General features: G+C 40.8%; 1 protein-coding gene across 6 annotated transcripts in view; it reads left to right on the top strand.

Annotated features, from left to right (window-relative positions):
- Window positions 1-2,131: 2,131 nt before the first annotated feature.
- TSC22D2 (TSC22 domain family member 2) overlaps window positions 2,132-27,590 on the top strand; it is a 57,790-nt gene continuing 32,331 nt past the window's right edge. For 3 of the 6 annotated variants that reach the window (XR_016233250.1, XR_011388136.2, XM_008266325.5), the window contains exon 1: window positions 2,156-5,161. Coding sequence is in view for 2 of the 6 variants with exons in the window: in XM_008266325.5 (XP_008264547.1) it covers window positions 3,192-5,161 (1,970 nt within the window). In the remaining 4 variants the exon portion in view is untranslated. Of the gene's footprint in view, window positions 5,162-18,901; window positions 18,974-27,590 lie in introns of all 6 variants that reach the window. The other 3 variants (XR_011388135.2, XR_016233249.1, XM_008266326.5) reach the window with 2 other exon arrangements.

The following is a 27,590-nucleotide window of genomic DNA, read 5'->3' as shown; positions in this document are numbered from 1 at the left end:
AGAAATTTAGAATTTCATCTCTTCTAAATTAGTTTTATCTCTTCTTTCATTTCGTAATATATCCTTTACAACTTCTTTATGTAGAAATGGTCTTACATGTAACTAAGATTTTTCCTTTAAATGTGTGGTTTAAGGATATTATGACAAGTAATCAAGAAGTTACATAATAAGATAATGCAATGGTACACGCAACATTTATTTTTCTAAAAGCTCCACACCCAACAGTACTTTTAACAATGTGGTAAATATATGCAAAATTAAGCTTTTGTATGTTCATATTATATTTAACCTGTTGATCTGACTTATTGATGAAAAACTGTCCCTAACAATGACTAGAACTACAGATTTAGAAATGAAACATTCCATTAGCGCTCTCTGCCACAACAGCAGCATAATGTTACACTTTGTTCCTTTACTCTCCCACCCCCTTAAGAAACAGGGATGTTATTATGGGGTCTTATTTCACATCCTGACCTCAGTCACTTGGGTTTGTAGGATATGGTTTCTACTAAGGTTAAAAGACTTCTCTCTATAAATTAATTACAATTAAGACCATAGCAAATTCTCTATAGATTTTAATTATCAAAATCTTTTCAGATAAGAAGTGTGTCTACTCCTCAAAGATTTAAGAACTGAGTAAAACGACATACAACATACTGATTTATGGAAGTCATCAAGATGTGATTACTAAAGCTGCAACAGATAGGAAATCTTGATTTCCAGTAAGACTTCTTAGATTCTACCTAAATGATAACTTGCTTTAGTACATCAGAGTTCGAGAGCCACTACTCCTACTTTTTTTAATTGTTTGAAATTATGCCCTTCAGGGCCAATGCTGTGGCACAGCAGGTTAAAGCCCCGGCCTGCAGCGCCAACATCCCATAAGGGCACCGGTTTGAGTCCTGGCTGCTCCACTTCCAATCCAGCTCCCTGCTAATGTGCCTTGGAAAGCAACAGAGGTGGCCCAAGGACTTGGACCCTTGCACCACGTGGGAGACCTGGAAGAAGCTCCTGGCTCCTCACTTTGGATAGGCTCAGCTGGGCCATTGAAGGCATTTGGAAAGTGAGCCAGTGGATGAAAGATCTCTGCCTCTACCTCTCTCTGTAACTTTCTTTTTCAAATAAATAAATATTTTTTTAAAGAAAAATGAATGGTATTACCATTTGCCTTTGCTGGGAAGTAACCACAAAATGATAAAGTCACCAGCACTTTCACAGCTATTCTTTGCACCAGTTCAGGAAAGGGTGCTTTCTGACCTGTTACGGTTGTTCATGGTCCAACCAAAACCATGAACACCCTGGCTCCAACTAGCAGCTTTAGAATAAACAAAAGAAAGAACTAGATCTATGTAATACAGTAGGTTCCACATTTGTGGAGTCACTAGGCTGATTTCGTGCTGAAAGTGAAAACAGTCTCCAGAGTTGAAATGAACTCTGCCAGCCTGGAATCACAGCAAATTCAGGAAAATCAGGAATATGTTAGCAACCCCTAATCTTTTTTTAAACTGACTTCACCCTGGGCAAGTAACCCTCCCCTGATGCCATTGTTGGAGACAGAATTTCTGGCTGCAGGATCATTTTTCTGACTCAATCTGGCTTGCTTTACTTCGTTAATCATCCTGATTCCTCTCAACATTTCACTTCTCTTACTGTAGGACTCAACCTTTATTTTCAAGACTTTTTAAGTGATTTGGTTCCTCCCGCGGTATCCCTCTTTATCCCATTTAATTCTCCCCTCCAAGGTCCCCACGGCTATCGCCCTCATTTCACCAAGATTTTGCTAAACATTAGACACAGCACATGACCTCCAGCCTTCCAGTGTCTCAGAACAAACCGATGTACTAACATCAGATTAGCGAAGTCGCAAGCTTCTCTCGGCTTAGAATTAAAAACTGTCTTTAGCTCTTCATCGCTTAAAGAGCCAGCGAAAATTTTAAATTAAAAATATTTTAAAGAAAGAAACCGCTCCCCTTTTTTTTTAACCTTTAGCTCCGCCCATCCACCCCCAGCCTCCACGCGAAACTGCAGGAAACCGGAGGGGGCGGGGCGGTGACGTCACGACGCCGGTGCGTCACGGAGCGGCGCCGGCTGCGGCGCTGGCGGTAGCTGCGGCAGCGGCGGCATTTTAGTCGGCAGCGGCGGCGGCAGCGGGGCTGCTGCTCCTCCCAGCATCCCTGGCGCGGCCATTTCAGCCCCATCTTGGCCGAGGGGAGGGCGCTGCAGCCGCCGCTTCAGCAGTTTGAATTTCAGTTTCTCCAGGATTTACGAACCGGAGCACCGAGGAGGAGCCGAAGAGGCCACCACCGCTACCTCCCATCGTCGGAGCGCCTCCGCTCGCCGGCCAGCCGTCTGCCGCCGCCGCCGCCCCTCACTCTCCGGAGAGCCGCGAGGGGAGGCCGAGACCGCCGCCGCCGCCGCCGCCCGCGGGGGTGGCTCCCCCTGGGAGGGGAGGCCCGAGCCGGCCTTCCCTTCCCCCGGAGCGGGTTTCCGCCTGAAGACAGTCACCATGTCCCTGGGGCTGAGCTCCGGCTAGAGCCGGGGAGGGAGGGCCGCCCGCCCGGAGACCTTCAGCCAGCCCTGGCCCGCGGGCTCCCAGCTGAATCGGGAACCTCCGGCCTCGCCACTCCTCCCGTTCTTCCCTCCGAGCTGCTGCCGGCCGCGTCCTGAGGAGCCCGAGCGGGGCAGCGCCGCCCCTCACGCCGCCGCCGCCGCCGCCGCCGCCTCCTGCTCCTCCACCACCACCACCTCCTCCTTCTCCTCCTCCTCCTCCTCCTCCTCCTCCTCCTCCTCCCCTTCGCCCTCCCACTCCCACCCCCAGCCCAGGCCTGCTGACCGTGCCGAGCGCCGAGCTGGACTGCCCACGGCGGCCCGGAGACGAGGGAGGAAGCCGCCAGCGCGCCCCTGGGATCCCTCTCTTGCTGCGGCGGAGGGGGTTGAATTGAGGCGCCGCCGCACGAGTGCGACCGGGGGGCCGAGCCGCGGAGATCGACCCCGACAAGGCAGCGGGCAGGAGGATGTCTGAGCGAGCGTCCGGCGCCCGCATCAGCCCGTGACTCCTCAGCTGCGGGCCGCCCACCCCAGCGCGGACTCGGACTTTGTCTTTGGGGGCCCCCTTGTGCGCTGCCCTTCGCCGTTTCCGGCAGGATCCCCGAGGAGCCGGCGTGCCCGTGTGTCCTCCAGCCTTCCTCACCATGTCCAAGATGCCGGCCAAGAAGAAGAGCTGCTTCCAGATCACCAGTGTCACCACGGCCCAGGTGGCCAGTAGCATCACCGAGGACACCGAGAGCCTGGACGACCCGGACGAGTCGCGCACAGAGGACGTCTCCTCCGAGATATTCGACGTTTCCCGGGCCACAGATTACGGGCCTGAGGAGGTCTGCGAGCGCAGCTCCTCCGAAGAGACCCTCAACAATGTTGGGGATGCCGAGACTCCCGGGACCGTCTCCCCAAACCTCCTCCTGGATGGGCAGCTGGCAGCCGCGGCGGCCGCTCCTGCCAACGGAGGAGGAGCCGTGTCGGCCCGGAGCGTCGCTGGGGCTCTCGCCAGCACCCTGGCGGCGACGGCCCCCGCCTCAGGAGCACCCGGAGGCCCCCCGGCGGCGGGCCCGTCTGCCGGGCCGGGGCCCGCAGCCCCGGCTCAGCCGCCCGCCACTTGCAGTTCCCGATTTCGCGTGATCAAGCTGGACCACGGGAGCGGAGAGCCCTATCGCCGCGGCCGATGGACGTGTATGGAATACTATGAGCGGGATTCCGACAGCAGTGTCCTGACCAGGTCTGGGGATTGCATTAGACACAGCAATACTTTTGATCAAACTGCGGAGCGGGACAGTGGCCTGGGCGCCACCGGAGGGTCGGTGGTGGTGGTGGTGGCCTCCATGCAGGGGGCGCACGGGCCCGACTCTGGAACTGACAGCTCCTTGTCTGCTGTGTCACAGCTACCCCCGTCGGAGAAAATGAGCCAGCCCACTCCGGCCCAGCCGCAGAGTTTTAGCGTTGGGCAGCCACAGCCGCCGCCGCCCGTAGGTGGGGCTGTGGCTCAGAGCTCGGCTCCGCTGCCGCCGTTTGCAGGAGTCGCTGCCGGGCCGCAGCCAATGATAGCAGCCGCGCAGCCAGGCCAGCCCCAGGGAATCGGGCCCAGCGGCGCCCCTCCGGGGCCGGGTGGGCAGAGTCTGCCGCCAACGAATGTAGTAGCCCAGGCGCAGTCGGCGGTGTCTCTGCCTCCCCAGCCGGTCCCGGCGGTCGGCGCTACAGCCCCGCAGCAGCCCCAACAGTTCGCGTACCCCCAGCCTCAGATAGCGCCTGGGCATTTGCTGCCGGTCCAGCCCTCTGGCCAAAGTGAGTACCTGCAACAGCACGTGGCCGGCCTGCAGCCGCCAAGCCCCGCGCAGCCTTCGAACGCCGGCGTGGGAGCGAGCCCCGCCGCGGCGGCCAGCTTTGCCGTGGGCACCAGCCAGAGCGCCGCCTCAGTGGGCGCGCAGATCTTGGGCGCGTCTTCCCAGCCGAGTGAAGCTCTGGCCTTAGGGCCGGGACCTGCGCAGGGCGGGCAGGCAGCGCCTTGTCAGCCGGCCGGAGTGCCCCCGGCTGCTCTGGGAGGCGTGGTGCAACCAGGCATGGGGCCTACAGGGGCTGGGCAGCCCCAGTCCGTGCCTCCGCCGCAGATGGGTGGCAGTGGTCAGCTGTCAGCCCTGCCTGGTGGCCCTCACGCCGTGGTGCCCGGAGTTCCAAACGTGCCTGCAGCCGTGCCCGCCCCAAGCGTGCCTAGTGTGTCTACCACTTCTGTTACTATGCCAAATGTACCCGCGCCTCTGGCCCAGTCGCAGCAGCTGAGCAGCCATACGCCAGTCAGCAGGAGCAGCAGCATAATCCAGCACGTCGGGCTGCCCTTAGCGCCAGGCACACACAGTGCACCAACGAGTCTACCGCAGTCTGACTTAAGCCAGTTTCAGACTCAAGCCCAACCTTTAGTCGGGCAAGTTGACGATACTAGAAGAAAATCAGAACCCCTACCTCAACCACCACCTTCTCTCACTGCTGACAGTAAGCCTGTTGTGAAGCCTCCTGTTGCAGATGCCCTGGCAAACCCCCTTCAGTTAACACCTATGAACAGTCTCGCCACCTCTGTATTCAGCATAGCTATTCCTGTTGATGGTGATGAAGACAGGTATGGAAATCTTTATTTTAAATGTTTCATAAGAACACTTGGCCAGACATTGTAGCTTAGGATGCAGCTTCGGGAGAGTTCTTTGTGCACTGGGGCTTTTAAAATTTGCTTTGTGTTTAGTAAAAATTGACTGCTGATGTAAAAGTGAGTAGTGAAGGTATTGGTCTCATCACAGCTGTTTGAAGTTATTAAAATGAGTAGGGATGCAGCGTTTATTCAACAAATGGAGTTTAGCTTAACCCTCACAAATTGAAGGCAGTAGCCAGTATGCTGCCAGAGGATTGCCCCTTTCTTAGATACCAGTCACACTTGAACACTTCCTGGCAGTTTTGTCGGTGTGAGTTTTGAAACTGACACATAAAATTATTTACAAATTTTCCGTTTTGGAAAACCAGAAGACCCTCTCATGATTCTAGATTTCTAAAAGAAATCTATGTGAGGAATTCCCCACAGTGCATCTGGAAAAGCTGGAGAGAGAGAAGAGTGTCAGATCTGGATTTGAAGATTCCTACTTAGTTCAGCCTTTCAATAAAAGGGGATAGAAGGTTGTGAGGCTTCTCCGAGATAGTTTTTGTTTAGGCAAAATGTAAGATGCTCTTACAGTCCATTAATCTTTTTACAGTTGGAGAGGAAGGTATTAGAGCCTTCAACAATAGTAAAAGCTGTAGTTCTTGAAAATAAGAGTTATTTTCTAATAAAAGTGTAAATGATAATTATTGGCTCCCTCTATTTAAGAGGTGCTTTTTTAATGTGAAAATTGGTGTATTGCTACACCAGTTCTACAACAGTTGATGTTTGGTTGTGATTTAATAAGGATTGTTAGTGTCTTGAAATTTGACAAAGTAAAATTTTAAAAGCTGACTTGATAGCACAATTTAAAATTGCAAAAAATGTTTCATGTTTCAGGTGCTTCACAAGTTAGGCATTTAGTAGCTGGGGTTTTTAAAGAAAAATTAATTTTAGGTGTGTTAAAATATCAAAACTGGTTTATAGATTTCTAACAAAATTGGTATGTAAAAATACACTGAGATGTTAACGTCTTTTCTATCTATGTTTCTTGAGTTCTTTCATGTACTTTTCTTGACTTCCCATTTCTAATTAGCCTTGTATTTTTGTTATATATGTCTGTTGGTTTGAAAAATGCTCACTGAAATTCATTCATCTTCTCTCTTTTTGTAATTCAGAGTTCATCTTTTTTTGTAGGTGACTTGCTTGTGGTGAGTGTTTCTTCCATTTGAGACTCTTAGAGAGTACCACATGTCCATAAGTGAGCCCAGCTAGCTAAAAACTTTATATGGATGGGACTACCAAGATACTGATAACCACAGGCCACTCAGAAAAATCCTTCTACTTTTATAGTTGCTTCCATTTTTACGTATGGGGCACAACGAAAAAGCAAACTAAATTTTTTTCCACCTTTGATAATAGTCAACAGGGGGCATCTTCCCTTTTCTATCTGCCAGAAGCTTATCTTTTCTGATTGAGTTGGTAAATAATCTGTTGCTTACCTCTCTGATTCTATAAACTGTCCTGTATTATTTCTTCAAGAAATAATGACTGGTTTTCCAACCTCCCTACTTTTCTATACTCAAGTACGTTATGAATGAAAAATATATTATCCCTCCTTTTTACACCTCTTAAGTTTACAGCATATGTAATTACATTGCTCTGAACTTAAAATTATGACATGGCATGAAGCAGAGAGATGTGTTGACATCTGGAAACTCTGAGATATATTCTTCGGGGTATGACATCAGAGATGCATTTATTTCTCTTAGTATATTAAAATTGATAATTCAGACATGTAAATGTTTTAATTTTTAGTACAGTAAGATACTATTATACCAATGTTTTCAATGGCAACAGTTAAGCCAGCTTAGGAGTTTTGATGTTTGTGCAGTCCTGCTTTAAACATGGCACTTCCTTCCTCACTTCAGTCTTTTAAAATTGGCATTGCTTATCAAATATGCATGTCTAATTTTTGTGGATAGCCTTCCATTGGTTTTTAATTTAACATGCTAGTTTCCAAGTTGTAATCTTACACATTTGACTGTCAGTGGGCTAACACCTGGTGAAGGAATAAATCAAGTAAAAAAAAAAAAGAAAGCAATTTATATTGGAAAGCCTTCAGGAAGACATTTTAAAATAGTATGCTTAAAATTAAATAATATAGTTTTGTAGACATGTTTAAATTTCTGAGTTGAGTACTTTTGCAGAGACAATACTATATAAAAATCTTAATATGGCGATTTTGGGTTGCCTTTTTTTTAACCTGCATACAGTTTTATGAGCAGTCACTCAAAGGTAACACAATTTGGAGTGAGAAGTTTTGAGTAATTATGACCTACACATTGTGCATAGGTTTCAGATCCTAAGGGAGCTTTGGTAAATAAGGTCTTTGCTTTTTAAGAAAATTTAGGATTTTAGTAAACATGGTGTATTTCTTTGAGAAAAGGAGGGGAAATGGGTGATTTCGGTGTTGATGGTGGTGCATGCAAAAGAATTAACAATTAGCATTGCCTACTGATCCCAAATTATTAATTACCGTAAAGTTTATATATATATATATAGCCATTCTTATTAGAATGACTTGTGGTTCATTATTGACACTCTTTTAAATTGATCTTATGTAATCTGGTGGGTATAATCGTGGTTGAAAATAGTTAATAAATAATTTGTGGTCACTTTTACAGTAAATGTTACAAAATCTGTTTAAACTACACATTTAACAGACTCCTCTTTTGTAGATGGGCAAGGTACAAAATATTACTGGCCCTAAAAGGAACACAGTACAGATTGCTTTCCATAGATAGCTGACCAGTGTGAACTCTGTAGGCCGCATTCCAGGAACTCTTATGAATGGCTGTAATTGTGAACTGTCAACTGCAGCCAAAAGACTGTTGAAAACCTGATTGTAAGGATCCCTTAGTGGAAATATCTTTATATCTTGTTAATGATTTTATTTGTGAGGTTTGCTGATGACTACTTACAAAGTATTATAAATTGTGACTCTTAAGTGGTGGTTCTGGTATGTGCTGTAAAACACAAAATTTTTTTATGCACTTTTATAAATTTTTCTTTAACAGAGTTCTCATTTTTGTTAATTTGTTTTTCTGGGAGTGAGAGGATTATGTAAATGTACACCAGGAGGCAGAACTTTCCCTGTTTACAGTAAAACCTGTAATTACTTCATAGAGTTCTGTTACATGAAAGTCTCACTGCAGATAAGGCCAGAAGTGGAAAGCTCCTCACTTGAACTGTATTTCTTGGAAGCTTACTTTTCTTTATTGAATTTTGGAGGCAATTTAGCTCTTCCAGCTTTACAGATAATGTAGAAATCATGCACTAGATACTCATTTTATGCATATTTAACCCTCTGAGAGAGAGTTCTTACCAGAAGTTAATAATCAGAGTGTAAAATCATATGTATATATGACATTCTTTAGTATAACAACTAATATTGGTGCACTCATCAGGAGTGCCATATTGATTACTAAAGTATCATTTAGAAAATAAAATTTACTCAAGGAAATTACATATTCTTCAAAAAAGCTGATGATTTCCCAGGGTACCTAAAAATCCTAAAACCAAGAGTTGTGTCAGTAGGAATGTGGCCTTTTATATTCACTAGGATGCATATTGTTTATAATTTTATGTGAACTAAATGATATAAGCCAAACATTGGTTATTATTTCAGGAAACATAAGGAAAGGGGGATTAGAACACAAATCTTGATCTTTATTATCTTTGTAAGAAGTTGTTTTAGTTTTATAGTATAGGATTGGTAATACACATATATATGTTCTGTCTTTGCTGTGAATAAACATAATACCAATCTATTGGTTCTTTAAGACTTCTGATAACACTGATTTGGAAAGTGAGATACTGGATTTATGGAACCTTGCTAATTTGGAATGGAATTTGTCTTTTTCTGCAACCAGAAAAGATTGAAAGCAGTCATGCTCTCTAGTTTCCTCCAATAAGGAAGAGCAGCTCCACCAATCATGATAAACCAAAATGAGTCTCTTTCTTAACAGAGAAATAGTTGTTTGAAAAGTATAAAAGGATTTTGGTAGGAGTTGGGGAAGTACAGAATGATAGCAGATAACAAAGACAAGAAAATGAACAGTGGAATGAGGTGAAGTATGATTTCCAGCAGCAGTAGGAAGAATTGTTAATAGTGAGGAACCGTGGTCTGATTTCTTCTATGAATGATTGTTTAAGGACCAGTATGTATTTCTTTTTCTAAAGAGATACTGTTTTTTTTTTTTTTTAAGGTTTATTTTATTTATTTGAAAAAATTAAGAGAGAGGGAGATACCAAGAGAGATCAATCTTCCATCCACTGGTTCACTCCCTTTACCCAGTGTGCAACCACACCGGCCCCTAAAGAGATGGCTGTTTATTTCTTAATTGTATTAGTCTCTGACTGCTTAAGTATGAGAAAGAAGAGGCTTTACAAAAGCAGATGTGTCTGGTTAAATGTAGCCTGAATAAAGTTCTCTAAGTAATTCCTTATTAATGAGAAGACCAGCTTTTTTTAATAAGAAGTCTTAATAATTGACAGTATTTAAAGGGCATTTGCAGCACAACTTTTGAATTGGAATAAATCCTTTAAGCTTCTGATTTTTCTTTATACTAAACTTAATGATTACAGGCTACTGCTTGAAATGGGTATTGTATTAATTACTGCATTCACAAAGAATATGCATAGCTGAGTCACTGGCATAATGTTTTGGATGTACCAAAGTACTGATTATTTTTTATGTTTTTAATCTGGCATAGTTTAAATCAAAAATTGTGACTCTTTCTAAAGATTTAGGAAGAATAACTAATTTGAATCATTACTATACATTATTCTAGGACTTTAATAAATATGCGTGAATATATACACTTCAAATTTGACTAATATTAAAGGGTTAATGATTGACTACTTTATTTCTAAAAGAATTTGCATAATTTCTACTTTAAATCGGGTGAATTGAATTTCATCTGTGCTGCTCTAAATTGCTTACTCCTCAAATTTATTTTTTTATTTGAAAGGCAAAGTTGGGGGACAGGAGCGGAGAAGAGAGAGAGATCTTCCATCTGCTGGTTCATTTTTCAAATAGCCATAATGGCCAGGGCTGGGCCAGGCCAAAGCTAGGAGCTTAGAACTCCATCCAGTCTCCTGGATGGATCTCCCACAAGGGTAACAGGAGCCCAGGCACTTGGAGTGGTCTTCTGCTTTCTCGGATGCATTAGCAGGGAGCTGGGTCAGAAGTGGAGCATCTGGGACTCAAAACAGTATTCAAGTGGGATGCCAGCATGTCATGCAGTGGCTTAACCCTCTGTACCTCAGTGCTGGTCTCTACTTCTCAAATTTAAAACCCCAGATCAGATTTAAGTGTTTGGTTTTATTTGTATCCTAATGTTTGCTTATTTGGTTTAAAATGAGTTCTCATCATTTAGGTTGCACATTTATATATGATGGTTAAGTGAAAAATCTGCAGATAGTCAAGTTAATTTTATTAGTATTCACCTATGACATATACCTGCTATTAAATAAGTGAAGTCTGAATATTAAAATATTTTAGCCTCTTTTCTGGTAAGTTTTCACCAAAATTTGACTAAACGTTGTTGTTTGGAAGATAAACTTTATGATCAATGTGTCAGTTACTGTAAATAGTGCTGGTATAATTCAGTGTTATCCTTGATGTTTTAGGCAATCTGTCTTTATTAACACAAATAGTTTAATTTGTGAATGAAGGTTTTCTGAAGCAGAGTTTAAAATCCCACTAGTTTCAAAGTTAGAATTAGAATTCAGTTTGACCATGTGACTTTTTGTGTTAAAACAAATCCTTGCTTTGTATATGGTCTACCTGCCCTTTGAAAACAGAACAAAAACAGTAAAGGGGAGGAAGGGTCTTTTGATCAAATAAAATCAGTAGTGTGTTTAATAATCCATTAACCTTTCTTTAGTGGGCATTTAAAGACAGGCAATGGAGTCAGGCAAGCTTGGGCTAAAATCCAGCTGTGCTCCGCATTTGAGGCATTTGACCTTGAACTAGTCGCTTAGCACTCCAAGACTTGTTTCTTCCATATTGAAAATGGGGATAATGCTTTCCGTACAGAATTTGAAAAGATTAAATGAGTTATGCAGGCTATTTGTGAACAATCAATAACATAAGACAACATGTATGGCAAGCTTTACATCACAGAAATGGAATGTTTCAGTGTCCAGACTACTCTCCCAGGTCACTCTTTGTGTGCTGCAAATCATACCAAGAGTCTGATTTTCATCTGGAAGTGTCCTTAGATGTATATATGGTATGAATGTAATCAGAGAAAAGAAGATATTATTTTAGGCCAAGTAAGTCATGTAGTAAGAAGTATAGCAAATTGTATTCTATTTCTGGCTCTTCCACCAGTTAACTGATTTCTGTGGTCAAGTTATTTACCTTCTCCCAATTTTTGTAATTTATAAAGAAAGAATTTGGAACCTGGTCAGATTTTAAGGTTCCATCTAGTCTGTATACATGTGAGTCCCTACTTTCAAATATGCTAGAGAACTGCCAGCCTAACCTCTAGACAGTAAGTGAAGGTGAATACTCATTAAATAGATTGAATGTCCATGAAAACATTTAGAGCAGTAATGTCAGTCATTCGGCTTTACTGTGATCTCTGAGTAGGAATGACTGGCACACAGAAATAAGACTATCCTGCCCTCCAAGATCTTGGGCTGTAGGAAAATGATTACCAAATGTATACTATATATATAGTAAGCCATGATGGAGTTACATGGTGCTAATGGGAACAATTTGGGATATCAAATCTGATTGGAGTGGAAAGAAAATAGATTGACTTCATTTAAGAATTGTCTGCACAGCTAATATGTTTATGTAGTTCAAAATTCAAAATACACAAAGTAGCATGCATTGGAAGCCTCCCTACCACCCCTGGTTTTTTTTTAAACCCAGAAGTAACCCATTACTTGTTCATTCTCCTGAGACTAACTCTTAAGCTGATTCTTAAAAGGGTCATTCACTGATAAGAGAAAGGGGTGGTTTTACAAACCAAGGATAAAGGAAGCTTCTATAATGATATGGAAGAGTGAGAATCTTTCAGATTTGGGAAATGATGTCAGTAATTTGACAGACATTGACCAGGGTGAAGGACTTAAATATAATGATAAGAAATTTAGATTTGTGTAGTGATTGCTGTTAAATGTGTCTTCAAGATTTTAGTGTTAAAGTACTTTGTATCTTGGGACCATTTCAGCACTCTTTTCAATGATTATTGTATTTCAAATCAAAAGTCTTCTGATCAAATTGTGTTTAGGGAATACCTGGAGGAGTGCTGAGTCTCCCAAAATCAAAATTCTCAGCAAATGGAATGCACTAGCTGATTTAGTATGCTTAGCTCTATCAGTAAGGCCTTGATGATGGAGTTGCTCCACATCCAGATGCTCTACTAAAAATTTATTTTTACACAGTATAGTGTAGAAACTATAACCTTACATAAAACATGAACCAAGTTTGTGTCAGACCCTGTGTATACATAATCCTATTTGATCTTTTCAATGACCTGTAAGAAGTGTTTTATTCCCCCTTTTTCATATGGATTGTGAGGCTCTGAGAATTTGAGTCACATTGCCTTTAAGTAACAGGGCATAGACCCATACTCAGATCTTTGACTCCAAAGCCATTGCTCTTGGATACTCCCATAGTTAGAAGTCTTGTTTTATTAAGTGGACAGTAAGATGGGGAGAAAGAAAAGCTACTGTAGCTACAAATTTATTGTATTATAGCCCTTTACCTAAAGGATGTTTTTAATCATTTACCCCGGAAAATAATATTAAAGATGGCCCTTGTTGATCTTTTGCTTATTGTTTCCTTGATTTCTATTTAGAAGTCTCTGCAGTTGACTTGACATAGATAAGGAAAAGAGAAAGTGTTTGTAAGGTTTGGGGCTCCTGTACATCACCCTTTAAGCGTCCACATTTTTTTTTTTTTGACAGAGTGGACAGTGAGAGAGAGACAGAAAGGTCTTCCTTTTTCCGTTGGTTCACCCCCCCCAATGGCCGCTGTAGCCGGTGCACCGTGCTGATCTGAAGCCAGGAGCCAGGTGCTTCCCCTGGTCTCCCATGCAGGTGCAGGGCCCAAGGACCTGGGCCATCCTCCACTGCACTCCCTGGCCACAGCAGAGAGCTGGACAGGAAGAGGAGCAACTAGGACAGAATCTGGCGCCCCGACCGGGACTAGAACCCGGTGTGCTGGCGCCGCAGGCAGAGGATTAGCCTATTGAGCCATGGTGCCAGTAAGCTCCACAATTTTTATAACTTAGTTTTGAAGTATGTATGGGAGGGTGTGCTTCCTCTTGGTTACAGTTCCCCTCCGAAGACAGTGTCTTGCTAAAGTAACTAGATTTCTATCACATGCTTTGAGTCACTTTCTGATGTATACTTTCATGTACATGGAAATTAACATGACAAATTATAAGGTCAGGGAGAAACGTGTCTACAAATAGAAAAGCAGCATTTTTATTTAAGTCTCTACAAACCATATCTCAGTCTTCCGAAGAATTGCTTCCCTGGTTCTGTATTTACAATGCTAATTTATAATGACATTAAGTAAGTTGTTAGAAAACTGGTTTCAATTTTATTTCTTGGGCAGAAGGTAATTTGTGACAAAGTGACATAAAATTCAATATTTCACTCTAATATTGTAAAATCTACCTTCCTTAAGATGCCTTCAGGTTTCAACAACTATAACCTTGAAATGACCCAATTAACAGCATTTACCTAGGGTTCCTTGTTTCAATTTTACATCATTCCAAAACAGAAATCTTTGATGTAAATCTTCAGTATTTACAAATGATTCTTTTCCTCTCCACTCTCTTGAAGTTCCTTGACCAGTTAGGTTTCACAGACTTGTCTTTTTTTTTTTTTTTTAAAGATTTATTTATTTATTCACTTGAGTTACACACAGAGAGAGAAGGAGAGGCAGAGAGAGAGAGAGAGAGGTCTTCCATCCGCTGGTTCACTCCCCAATAGGCTGCAACAGCCGGAGTAGCGCCAGGTGCTTTCTCCCGGTCTCCCAGGCAGGTTCAGGGGCCCAGGGACTTGGACCATCCTCTGCTGCTTTCCCAAGCCATGGCAGAGAGCTGGACAGGAAATGGAGCAGCCAGGACTCGAACTGGTACCCCTATGAGATGCTGGCATTGCAGGCAGCAGCCCCACTCGCTACGCCAAAGCGCCAGCCCCCAGACTTGCCTGTTTTAACCTATGCCTGTTAATCAATGCTTGGAGACTAATTTTTGTTATTTGCTAAAAAATCCCTCATTTATGGATAACATTCCAGTTGAAGTATTCAGAAACAATAGTACTTATGTTGTAGTCTAATTGGCATCTTCATTTTGAATATATGTAGAAATATGTAGATATAGTGGCTGTTTGTCAGCTTGTGCACCCTAAGAGTATTCTGACATGATTTAAAGACTTTAGGTGCATTTGTTGTATTGTACTTCACAGGTTCTTTTCACACCCCAAGATTTACTACTAACTGTAGCTTTGTCCCTTTTTTTGCTTTTACATTTGATTTATGAGAAACATTTTACTATTAGACTGCAAAAATGCTGGAATTTCTTATGGGCCATCTTCTCCGGCTTTCCCAGGCCACAGCAGAGAGCTGTGGAGCAGCCGTGTCTCATATCGGATGCCGGTGCTTCAGGCCAGGGCATTAACCTACTGCCCCACAGCGCCAGCCCAGTGTGAAGGTATCTTAAAGAGTGTCATAGATATATTGTGAATACCCTTTAAAGAATTTTAAGTTCCAGACTTGCGTAGTACCTTCTCAATTTACTGTGTTATTCTCTTATATTTACTACATTCCTTTGAGCAACTCAGTTTAAACTTGAAGTCTCCTATAAAAATAGCAAAGTACTTTCCATATAGTACGGGGCAGAGGTAAGGGGAGAGAGCCAGGTTTTTTTGGTTGGTTCTGTTGGTGTTCATTTGATTTCCCAGACTAAGTTGTAAACAGTGAAAAGTGGCCTGGTAAATGTATCTTGAGAGGATGTAAGACATTAAGCAAGTAGTAGTTAGAAGCCTCTTAAGGGTTTTGCTGGTTGTTGGCTAGTCTAATCAGTGCCTTTGATTGCCTTAAAGATTGTAGAGAAAGGATTAAAAAAGGGATGGGGATTGAAATAGGGCAAGGAATGATAGTCTCTATACATTTTAAAAACTCCTAATTTAAACAGCTGCTTTGGGCTTTGTTGATACTCTGGCAACTAGTGACTTGCTAATTTTGGATTATCTAAGAGATACCTACTCGTTAAAATGTTAACTGCTTTCTAAAATAATTTCTTAAAATTCAGTGAATAACAACTTAATGAGTCTTAATCTGAATTTTGAAATAATGGAATTTTGTATATTTACTGTTGTTTCATGATCACTGATACTTGATTGCTGTTCTAATAGAACTTGTAAATAGTTGTCTGTATTAATTCTGTAGTGACTTTTTTTGAAAAAAAAGATTTATTTATTTTATTTGAATGGCAGAGTTACAGAGAGGGACAGAGATCTTCCATTTGCTGGTTCATTCCCCAAATGACCTTGATGGCCAGGAGCTTCTTCCGGGTCTCCCATGTGGGAGGCGGGGTCCCAATACTTAAGCCGCCTTCTGCTGCTTTTCCAGGCACATTAGCAGGGAGCTGGCTTAGAAGGGGGGCAGTAGAATTTGAACAAGTGCCCATATAGGATGTCAGCGTCCCAAGCCACAGCTTAACCTTCTGCTACAGATACTTTTTTTTTTTTTTAAGATTTATTTATTTATTTATTTGAAAGCAAAAAGAGACAGAGATCTTTGATCCACTGGTTCACACCCCAAATGGCTACAGTGGGCTGGGCCAACCTGTAGCCAGAAGTCAAGAGCTTCTTCGGGATTTCCAATGTGGAAGCAGGGGCCCAAGCACTTGGGCCATCCTCCGCTCCTTTCCCAGGCACATTAGCAGGGTGCTAGATGGGAAGTGGAACAGATGAGTCTCGCAAACCAGCACCCATATGGGATGCTGGCGTATCGGGTGGCGGCCTTACCCACTACACCACAACCCTGGCCTCACCATAGATTTTCTTAAGGCATTTAATTGGGACCTCAGAATTGCCATGTTCTGTCTAAACCTAATTTTGTTGATAGAATAATAGCTATTGAGCACTGACTGTATGCTGAGAACTTTACATGTGATCTCTTGTTCAGCTATCCTGCAAGACTAGATAGTGATCCTATCATTTAATAGATAAAGAGAGACCTATCCTATTCAAAAAAACTCTGCTATAGTATAGTGGTTTAACAGCATAAACTCTGGGACCAGTTTGCTGCTTACTAGGTCTGTGATGTCAAGCAAGTTTCTCTTATCTGACCCAGTTTTCTCATCTATGAAATGAGAATAGTAATAGCACCTACATCATAGAAAGGGCCGTTGTGTAATAAACAGTTTCTTAACTGCTGTTATTGATTTTTTTTAAAAGATTATTTTATTTATTTTAAAGAGTTACAGAGAGAGGTAGAGAGAGAGAGGTGTCTTCCATTCCGCTGGTTTACTCCCCAAAGGACCGCAATGGCCAGAGCTGAGCCGATAAGAAGTCAGGAGCTTCTTCCGGGTTTCCCACGCAGGTGCCAGAGCCCAAGGAGTTGGACCATCTTCTACAGCCTTCCCAGGTCATAGCAGAGAGCTGGATCAGAAGAGGAGCAGCTGGGACTCGAACTGGCGCCCATATGGGATGCCGGCGCTACAGGCTGGGGCTTTAACCCACGGTGCCACAGCACTGGCCCCTGTAACTGATTTTTTTTTTTTAAAGATCTATTTATTTAAATAAATAAATAATTTTCAAATGAAAGGCAGAATTTCAGAGAGGCTTAGGCAGAGAGAGAGAGAGGTGTCTTCCATCCGCTGGTTCACTCCCCTAGTGGCCGTAGCAGCTGGAGCTGGGAGGATCCAAAGCCAGGAGTTTCTTCCATGTCTCCCGTGTGGCACAGGGGCCCAAGGACTTGGGCCATCTTCTGCTTTTCCAGGCCATAGAAGAGAGCTGGATCAGAAGAGGAGCAGCTGGGACTCGAACTGGCGCCCATATGGGATGCCGGCGCTACAGGCTGGGGCTTTAACCCACGGTGCCACAGCACTGGCCCCTGTAACTGATTTTTTTTTTAAAAGATCTATTTATTTAAATAAATAAATAATTTTCAAATGAAAGGCAGAATTTCAGAGAGGCTTAGGCAGAGAGAGAGAGAGGTGTCTTCCATCCGCTGGTTCACTCCCCTAGTGGCCGTAGCAGCTGGAGCTGGGAGGATCCAAAGCCAGGAGTTTCTTCCATGTCTCCCGTGTGGCACAGGGGCCCAAGGACTTGGGCCATCTTCTGCTTTTCCAGGCCATAGAAGAGAGCTGGATCAGAAGAGGAGCAGCTGGGACTCGAACTGGCGCCCATATGGGATGCCGGCGCTACAGGCTGGGGCTTTAACCCACGGTGCCACAGCACTGGCCCCTGTAACTGATTTTTTTTTTAAAAGATCTATTTATTTAAATAAATAAATAATTTTCAAATGAAAGGCAGAATTTCAGAGAGGCTTAGGCAGAGAGAGAGAGAGGTGTCTTCCATCCGCTGGTTCACTCCCCTAGTGGCCGTAGCAGCTGGAGCTGGGAGGATCCAAAGCCAGGAGTTTCTTCCATGTCTCCCGTGTGGCACAGGGGCCCAAGGACTTGGGCCATCTTCTGCTTTTCCAGGCCATAGAAGAGAGCTGGATCAGAAGAGGAGCAGCCTGGACTCAAACGGTGCCTATATGGGATGCTGGCACTGTAGGCTGCGGCTTTACCTGCTACGCCACAGTGCCAGCCCCTTAACTGCTATTATTCTATTGTGTGAATGAAGAACTTTTTAAAAATGATATGGCAGGTTTTGTTTTGTTCCCAAATGTATAAGTTTGCACAGTTGCAAGGGGGTTAGGGTTGGAGAGACAGTGAAGAGGGAGACCTGCTAGGGAGCAGGTTTGTCAGCAGTTTAGTTCCCTTAAACTGTTCCTGATCTATGAGGTGGATCATTACTTCTACAACTTGTCCAAATGAGCCCATAAATTAAGATTCTGTGGTGATAGCCCAAGGGAGTGTGCCCCTAAGGAATGGTAGAAATAAGTGATAATTATGGTGGGTAGGTTTCTACCCTAGCTTAAAGAAACCACACATATATAATGGATTCTAAAGGTGGAACTCTATGAAGTCCAACTCAGGAAAGGACTCTTCATTGTTCATTAACAAATTCTTCCCGCTTTTTGTAGATCATAAGAAGTTTCTGTATTGTGAAGGGTTTGCTTATTTTACCTAAACGCTGTATGTGAGAACTACTTTGTTGTTAAGCAGATAAATATTTATAAAGGCACTTGATACATAGTAGTATTGATAAAACTATGGACTAGTCGCAGTCATGTACACCCACACAGAAAATTAGATGCTAGTTAGTATTTAATTTTTGTCTGTTATCACTTTCTTTTAGAATTGTGATCCTGAATTATCACTGGGGGTCTGCTGAATTTTGTCCAGTTTTTAATTTTTTTCAAAGTGTTGTTTTGAGCAACTATATGTGATTTTTTTCTTTTGATTTTATTAAGGCAGTTACACTATACTAGAAATCTAAGTCTTCCATTTTTTTTTTGAAAAGTGGTGATTTTACTGTACATTCTCAACTTCATTTCCATTTGATTCTCGGATCTCACAGGAATCCTTCAACTGCTTTCTACCAAGCGTTCCATTTGAACACGTTTCAGGAATCAAAGAGCATCTGGGATAGGTATGAATACTTACATATGGAATGCATACATGCAAAAGTGTATGCATGAATTGCTTTGCACTGTACTGGTTTCTTGTCATTAAAACTGATTTTTATTTGTTTTTTAGAGGGTTATCTAGCATGGGACAAAGCAGCAATATAAACCAAAAGGATAAGATTATAAACATACTTTTCTTTTTACTGCATTTTGTGCGCTTTATTTTTCAAGGATTTATACATTCTATTGAATTGGAAATGAAATAGCCACTTATCTACTGTATTTTAATGCAAAACTACTTTAATTTTCATGCTGTTTTATACAGTTTCTCTTTAAAAGCTGTTATCATGCAAAGAACAATGTTATTTCAAAGTAAGAAATTTGAAAAGGGACAAGACCAAGCTATCAAAATAATCATTTAATTTTTAGCAAGAAACTTTAATGTTTGTTTGCTAGAATTCACTAGATCTGCTTTACTGGTGTGCATTCCCCTAAAACAGTTTGCTTTCCCACAGAAATCCTTAAAGATTTTATTTTTAACTTTTTAAAATATAGAGTGGAGTTATGGAGTTCATTCATGGCTGAAGATTTGGTTTATCTTTCTGCTTAACACATTTTAAGTAGTGTATGCTCTGTTCAGTTATTTTGCTGAATATTTATTAGCACTCTATCGTTCTGTGTTTAAGTTGAGTGCAAAGAGTATTTTTAAAATTCACAGAAAGCTTGATAGATTCTTTTAACTCTTGACTGGCAAAGTATTTGTGTCTTCTGACATAGTTTGCATAACACTCATGGACTCAACTCCATTTATTAGAAAAGAAGTATTGCTAAGTGTGTGTACTTTAGACACGGTCTACATTGCCTAGAAATGGTAAAAGATGCTTTTAGTTCTTGGGCTTGATTTGCTTACAGGTGTCCTTCTAAAGACATTGTCTAATAAAGTATCTTTTTGATGGCCTGTTCCTTATTTAACCAGAAGTGTTTTAAAATAATTAACTTTTAGATTAGGAGCTATAAAAATTTGTTGTACCCTGTTTATAAGATAAGTTCTTAAATAGTTCTGCCACAATAGTGCAAATTATGCATAAATGTAAATTATGGCATGAAACAAGCATCAGAGTTTCCTAATTTGAATAGTTTACCAAATATAGCCAGAGTATGAATTCTTTAGGGTGTACTTTATACAAAGGAAAAATGGCACTCTAAAAGAGTAGTTTTTATGTATGTGGTAATTCATTGCAAATAACTGACTTTTGTGAGCTGCTATGATATCAGTATGAATGATACATTTTCATCAAAACAGTGTAGAAAGATTTGAACTTTATTTTTTATAATACTTTGGATCTAATATTAGGTTTGTTCCTTTTCATTATAAAACAACCATAGAAGTTGCCTGCTCATCATTTGTTGTTACAGCTAAATACTCCTTATTTGTTTTCTTTTTTTAGATACCAGAAACTTTTAAGGTATCAGAAATGAGGCAAGTTGCTGTATCTGTAGTTTCACATAGGTTGAAAATATTTTCTCCTTGGAGCCTGTGGACCAGAGCCAAAGAAGTTAACAGATACTTGTTTGTAGTGTGTTAATGCCAAAATAGAATCAATTAAATTCTAGATCAGCCTTTCTTCACTGTAAGTTAGCCTGTTGGTACCAACATGACAAGCTCAACCCAGTAGAAACTGAGTATTAGCTTCCTTTTAAGTTTATTAAATAGTTAATTGAGAGGAGCAGTAGTGGCTAGCTAACAATCTGCAACTTCAATTGGCAAATATCCACAGATTTGCTCAGCTAATAAAGTATTGTGGGACTCTTTATTCATAATCAGATCAGACAAGGGTCAAAGATTTGTTAAACTTTAAAAAATATTAACTATAACTTATGGCCTTGTTTGTTTTATAACTCACCAGACTGCCTTGTTCATATTTGATTAGCATAAATTTAGGATTTTTAAAATTTTATTACTAATTTGGCAAAGATGATTCTATTAAGTAGAATCATTTGGAGGTTTAAGAAGCTATAAGTTGCTTACTTTATATACTGCATGATCTACTTACTTTGAGATATAAATTTGTCTACCAGTGTTGCTAGATAACAGTATTTCAGGCTTCTATTTGTGAATTCTCGGAATCATTTTCAGTAGGGACAACTGTTTAGCCCATACCAATTTTCATTATACCTGCTCTAAATATTCCAAAGATCCCTGTTTTACCTTTTTTTTTTTTTAAAGATTTATTTATTTATTTGAAAGGTGGAGTTGCAGAGGCAGAGGCAGAGAGAGGTCTTCCATCTGCTGGTTCACTCCCCAAATGGCCAGAGCCAGGCTGATCTGAAGCCAAGAGCCAGGAGCTTCTTCTGGGCCTCCCAGGCGGGTCCTAGGGTCCAAGGACTTGGGCCATCTTCTGCTGTTTTCCCAGGCCATAGCAAAGAGCTGTATCGAAAATGGAGCAACCTGGACTCCAGCTGGCACCCTTATGGAATGCTGGCCCTGCATGCAGAGGCTTTACCCACTCTACGCCATAGCAGCAGCCCCAGTTTTGTCCTTCTTGAAAGATTTTAGTCTCTTTTTTTTTTTTTTAACAGAATTCTTTCAATTCAGGAGAATATCTTTTAATCAAAATATAAGTAATTAATATTCCTTTCTCTACATTGATTAAGTTTTCTGATGGTCTGGTTTTTTTCCTCCCCTCTATAAATTAGAATTAACAAGTTGAGATGGTTTTTACCAGTCTGCCTCTGCTGTATTTAAATGCTCTCTCCTTCCATCAATATCCAGTACTTTGTTTGGTTATTATGCTAAAATTAAAGCCATTATCAGGCCTACCTTTCTTTTTTCCTATAAATGCCATTATGGTTTCTGTCTTCTTGTTTATCATTCGTCAGGAACATAGGGAGGGAATCAATCAACTGAAACCATCTTTAAATATAAAGAAAGTAGAAATTGATAGCTCAAAAATAATCTTTCTTCAGAAGACCTATGTATTAAAATGAATAATGCAGCTTGCATGGTTAGCTTTGTAAGAGATTATCTAACTTAAAGTCAATTTTTAGTGATAATCTATTAACATTCCAGAATAGTAACTTCATTTTTAAAGACTTTTTGATTGATTGATTGATTGATTCGAAAGGCAGAATTACAAAGAGGTAGAGACAGAGAGATCTTCCATTTGTTGGTTAACTCCCTCCAAATGGCCACAGCAGTCGGGCTGGGCCAGGCCAAAGCCAGGAGCCAGGAACTCTGTTAAGAATCTCCCAAGTCACAGAGACTTAGGTCTCTGTACTCAAGTACTTGGGTACTTGAACCGTCATCTGCTGCTTCCCAGGCACATTAACAGAGATCTGGATCAGAAGCAGAGGAGCCAGGAGCCAAACTGGCACTCCAACATGTGATGCGTGTTTCCCAAGCAGTGGCCTAACCTACTGCACCATAACACCCACACCCAGAATATTTTTCCTATTTAAAGAATAGCTTTCTAAAGTTTTTCTTGGCTTTGTTAAATTTGTTTAGAAACATAGCCTGATAATCATGGGGGACCAGGCCGTCATTGGGAATTTGTGTGCAAAAGTGTGTAGTAAGAATTTAGAGCAGCCAATTTTACCCTTATCAGGACAGTAAGATAAAGGAGTACTGGAGAGAGGAAACATTTTGTTCAGGTAGATTTAAGGAGTAAATTGTAAGGATTTAACCTCATTGTTAAGCACATGCAATGTTTTTGTCTTAATGAAGAAAATGCATAAATGTAGTCATTTGAAATAACAGTTGCTAGGTGCACCATCCCCTTGAGCCTGCTTGTTCTTTCTTAGGATAGCACCAATAACAGAAATTAATAAGGAAAATACAAATAGTAGACCTAGATCTACTAAAATGAATATCTAAATAAGTAATGAATATGGACAGACTCTCTCTTGTCATTATTGCCTAAAACACAGCATGACAACTATTTGGAACTATATTAAGTATTATAAGTAATCTAGAGATGATTTAAAGTATAAAGGAGTTTATATGCAAATACTGCACCATTTTATATATAAGGGACTTAAGTATCCACTGATTGTGGTATCCAAAGGGAGTGCTGGAACTAGTACATCTTGGCTCCCAAGGGATGAGTGTAGTCTCTAACAAATGTGTTTGTCCCAGATTATAAACATTGACATTTACAGGAATATTCCTGTGATTACTTTAACTGATCCTTTTCCCAATCAAAAGACAAGCCTTAAAATTTCACTCTAGTATGGTAGCCTGGAATGAAGCTAAGAGGCAATATCAGAGAAGTTTGCAGTTACTTGACACAGCAAAAGTTTATTGACTCTTACAAGTAAATATTGGAAAAAAATAAGATCAGTAAATTTCAGTTCCTGCCTTTAATGAACTTGGCCTTAATATGAAAAACGATAGGCAAATAATACATTATCACATGATTGAGAGTGGTAACTGTCATACAAAATTAAAGTACTTTATGCCTCAAGTACAGCAGGAAGAGTTGAAGAGTTCAAACTTTAGTAAAGACCAAATTGCCAGAAGAGAGTAGTGTATAAGAGGGTCAAACTAGGACCTTTGGCAACACCACCTGCATTTTGAAAACAGGAGAAAAGAACAAGTAATTTTTTGTTTATTTGTTTTTTAAAGATTTATTGTTTGGAAGTCATAAGAGGAAGATCTTCTATTCCCTTGTTCACTCCCCAAATGGCTGCAACAGCCAAGGCTGGGCCAGACTGAAGCCAGGAGCTTCATCCAGGTCTCCCACGTGGGTAGCAAGGGTCCAAGGATTTGGGCCATCTTCCACTGCTTTCCCAGGCGCATTAGCAGGGAGCTGGATCAGAAATGGTTCACCCAGGACGTGAACTAGTGCCCATACGGGATACCAGTGTTGCTGTGGTAGCTTTACCCTCTACACCACAACGCCAGCCCAGAGAACAAGTGATCTTAACAGTAGAACAGAGGCAGGCCATTGTGGTTCAGCAGGTTAAGCCACCACTTGGGATGCCTGGCGTGCAGGTTCCAGTTAGGGCTCCTTCATTAACACTCCAGCTTCCTATTAATGCACCTGGGAAGGCAGTCAACAATGGCCCAAGTACTTGGGGTTCTGTCACCCATATGAGAGACCTGGATGGAGTTCCTGGTTCCTGGTGTTGGCCTAGCCCATCCATCCCCAGCTGTTGTGGGCATTTGGGGAGTGAACCAGTAGATTAAAGATATATCTCAGTCACTTTGACTTTCAAATAAATATCTTTTTTTAAAAAAAGAGAATAGAACATTTTGAGAATATTATTTCCTAACTAAAAAAGGAGAGAATGTTTGAATCTTTACTTTGTAAAATTTCAAACTTACAGAAAAATTGTAAGAGTAGTACAAAGAACTCCAGTAACCATCTTACCAACATTCAGTGTTTCTTAACATTATTTGCTTTATTATCCTGATATTTTAGGAATCCCTTAAGAGTAATTTGCAGATATCATATTCATTTAACCCCAAATATGTATGTGTTTCTTAAGATTATTTTCTTATATGCCAGCACTATACTAAATTTAGGATATTTAATATTGATGTTATACAGTATGAATACAAATATATGGTTCATATTCAGATTTTGCCAGTTGAACCAGTAATGTCCTTCATATATCTAATCTGAGTGCCCTAGTGTATTATCACAGATTACATTTAATTATTAAACACCTATCTAAATTTTCTCCTGTCTTACATAAATATGCACTTGTATTAATCTCCTACAAGATTGTATAAAATTTATATATTCACAGAAATGGCAGGACCAATGTTCTGGATAAAGTACTACAAAAAGTGCATCCCCTGTTTGTACAACACCTTGTTGGTATTATTGAAGTCATGTAAAGAACTAGTGCCTAAAATCCAGGTGAAACAACTACTAGAGTTGGGAGGAGGGGTGCAAAAAAAAGAGAGAACCATGTAGATACTAATGTAGGTGTGTTTCTTAGAAAAAAATTATATTTGTGTTCTTTCTGTACTGTGATTTTTACATGTAGATTAAGTTGTGGTTATAATTATCTTGAATTAAAAATTTATGTTTACAAATTATATATCACTATCTGTTATATTCTGTTGTGTCCTCTTCATTTTCTTCTGATATTTGTGTTAGGTCACTTGTTTGCTGCCAGATTTTTAACCTAAGAACTTACCTTATTGTTTGAAGTGGTATTTCACTGGTTCCGAATCATCTTTTCTCTTAGCTTTTCTGTGACTAGTGGAAGTAGGACACCTGACATACTGACATCTATTTTGAGCACAGTTCCAGACTTTAGAATTGGCAATGAGCAATTATTTCTTAACTGCTCAGCCTCTTTCCATGCTTCTGCTCATGTGTTTACCACCTTCCTCTTTAGGTATGTCAAAAGTTTTTTAATTTAAAATGCCCTTCCTTATTTTGAGAGGTCATACTAATTATTTTCAAGATGAAATTTGAGAAACAACTGGAAAAGATTGGCATAGTTGGTAAGATCTCACTTAAAATTTTAACTTTTCACCAAATGAATTTTAGGTAAACTAAGGCTTTGAATACAACAGAAACGTGTGTGTGTGTGTGTGTGTGTATAAACTGGTTTGCTAAACTCTATTGTTTCGATAAAATTTACAGCAAAGCTTATTCTGATAAGGAAATAAATATAACCTGAAATTGCTAAACCAGGACAACATTGGACATCTTTTTGTTTGTTTTGTTGTTTCATTTTTCTGTTCTACTCCTCAACAACTAAAATTTAAACTCACACCTCTTCATTGTATTTAAACTTGCAAATGGTTTGGAGACTCTTTGAGAAGAAGGAAATAATTTTTTAAGATTAATTTTTATTTATTTGAAGGGCAGAATTAGGTGGAGAGACATCTAGAAAGAGAGATCTTCCATCCGCTGGTTCACTCCTCAAATGGCCACAACGGCTAGGGCTGGGCCGGTTCAAAGCCAGGAACCTGGAGCTGCTTTTGGGTCTCCCATGTGGGTGCAGGAGCCCAAGCACTTGGGCCATCTTCCACTGCTTTCCCAGGCCATAGCAGAGAGCAGGAATGGAAGTGGAGCAGCGGGATTCAAACCTGTGCCCATTTGGAATGCTGGTGTCACAGGCAGAGGCTTAATCTGCTACACCGCAACTCCAGCCCCAAGAAAGAAATATTAATTGGAATTCTTTTAATTTTTTTGTTTTTATTAAGATTTGGATTGGTAGGTAGGTAGACAGAAGATGACTATAGTTGACATTATTTGTATATGCACATACTCATACTAAAACTTCAAATTATTCAAATCAAGAACTATATTGGATTTTGTGATTGACAGAAAACATTTTCATTTTTTTATTTTTAAATATTTATTTATTTATTTGAAAGGCAGAGTTACAGAAAGGCAGAGGCAGAGATAGAGAAGTCTTCCATCTGCTGGTTCACTCCCCAAATGGCTGCAGTGGCTGGAGCTGGACTGATCCAAAGTCAGGAGCCAAGAGCTTCTTCCATGTGGGAACACGGGTGCAGAGGCCCAAGGACTTGGGCCATCTTCTACTGCTTTCCCAGGCCATAGCAGAGAGCCAGATAGAAAGTGAAGCAGCCTGGACTCCAGCCAGCACCCATATGACTTAGCCGCTGTGCCGTAGTGCTGGCACAGATAGAGAACTCTTAAATTCTTTAGTCTACCCCAAGTTTGATTCTGTGTTTAGGTTTTGGTTGCCTACTTCTAAAATATTTTCTTTATTTGACAGAAAAAAAGTTGTACAGGTGGTAAAAATTTAGAATATCTGTTGGAAAATCCTCTGAGGCAGTAGCATCTTTATGCCAGTTTACCTCCTGATTATTTTCAAACTTTGAGGATCCTTGATTATAAATACTAAAAAAAATTAGAAGATTCAATTGTGTTTTTCAGTTTTTAATCCTTTACTATTTCCCCAGAAATTGTTGTATGCTCTGTAAGCTACAGTATGTATACAGATAGCATGCCTGTCACCATCTAGTTACTTAAGACCACAGATTAAAATGGTGTTTTTTTTCTGACCTCTTAAGAATTAATGCAAGTGGTGGTATCCGTGGTAGCTAGGTATTGCCTACTGTTAGCAAGGTTGTCAGAATATATGTAACCTGTGTCCTGGAAGCCAAAAACATCTTTCTACGTATCTACTTGGAGATAAAGCTTGTCTATTCTCCCTAGTCCTATACACTAATGGAAGGGGAATAGTCAGGAGGGAAAAGAGTTGCAGTATCTAATTAATCTCACTCCTTCTGTTCACAGTGACCGTTAACCATTGGTTCAGAAAATTTCTTTTTATTTACAGCATCTGTCTATTTTAGATATTGCTAACTTAGTCTAGAAAATGTTGCTAAATATATTTCTAGGATGATCACAACCATAATTTGTTTCAAGAAATAAGAGATACCAGCTCTCAAAAGTGTAATATGTGAAGGTATCTGAAAGTTATATTTTCTGTTGACTGTTACATACTAAGCTCAGAGTCAAATACACAACTTTCTGTTGACAAAGCATCCAGGTCCTAATTGCATATATTTGAGTAATATATAGCTGGTCTCGACTTGCTTTGTGTCTCCATTTTTATCTTCTTCCCTTCACCTCCAGTTTCAGTTTCCTTATTTTCTTTTGTCTCCTTTATAAGCTGTTTCTACTCCTTTGGAAAGGTTGA

This window comes from Oryctolagus cuniculus, chromosome 4, assembly GCF_051225735.1.
Source record: "Oryctolagus cuniculus isolate XC-2025 breed Fujian yellow rabbit chromosome 4, ASM5122573v1, whole genome shotgun sequence".
Taxonomy (NCBI): domain Eukaryota; kingdom Metazoa; phylum Chordata; class Mammalia; order Lagomorpha; family Leporidae; genus Oryctolagus; species Oryctolagus cuniculus.
Note: the sequence above shows the minus strand (reverse complement) of the source record. Positions and strands in the feature narration are given on the sequence as shown.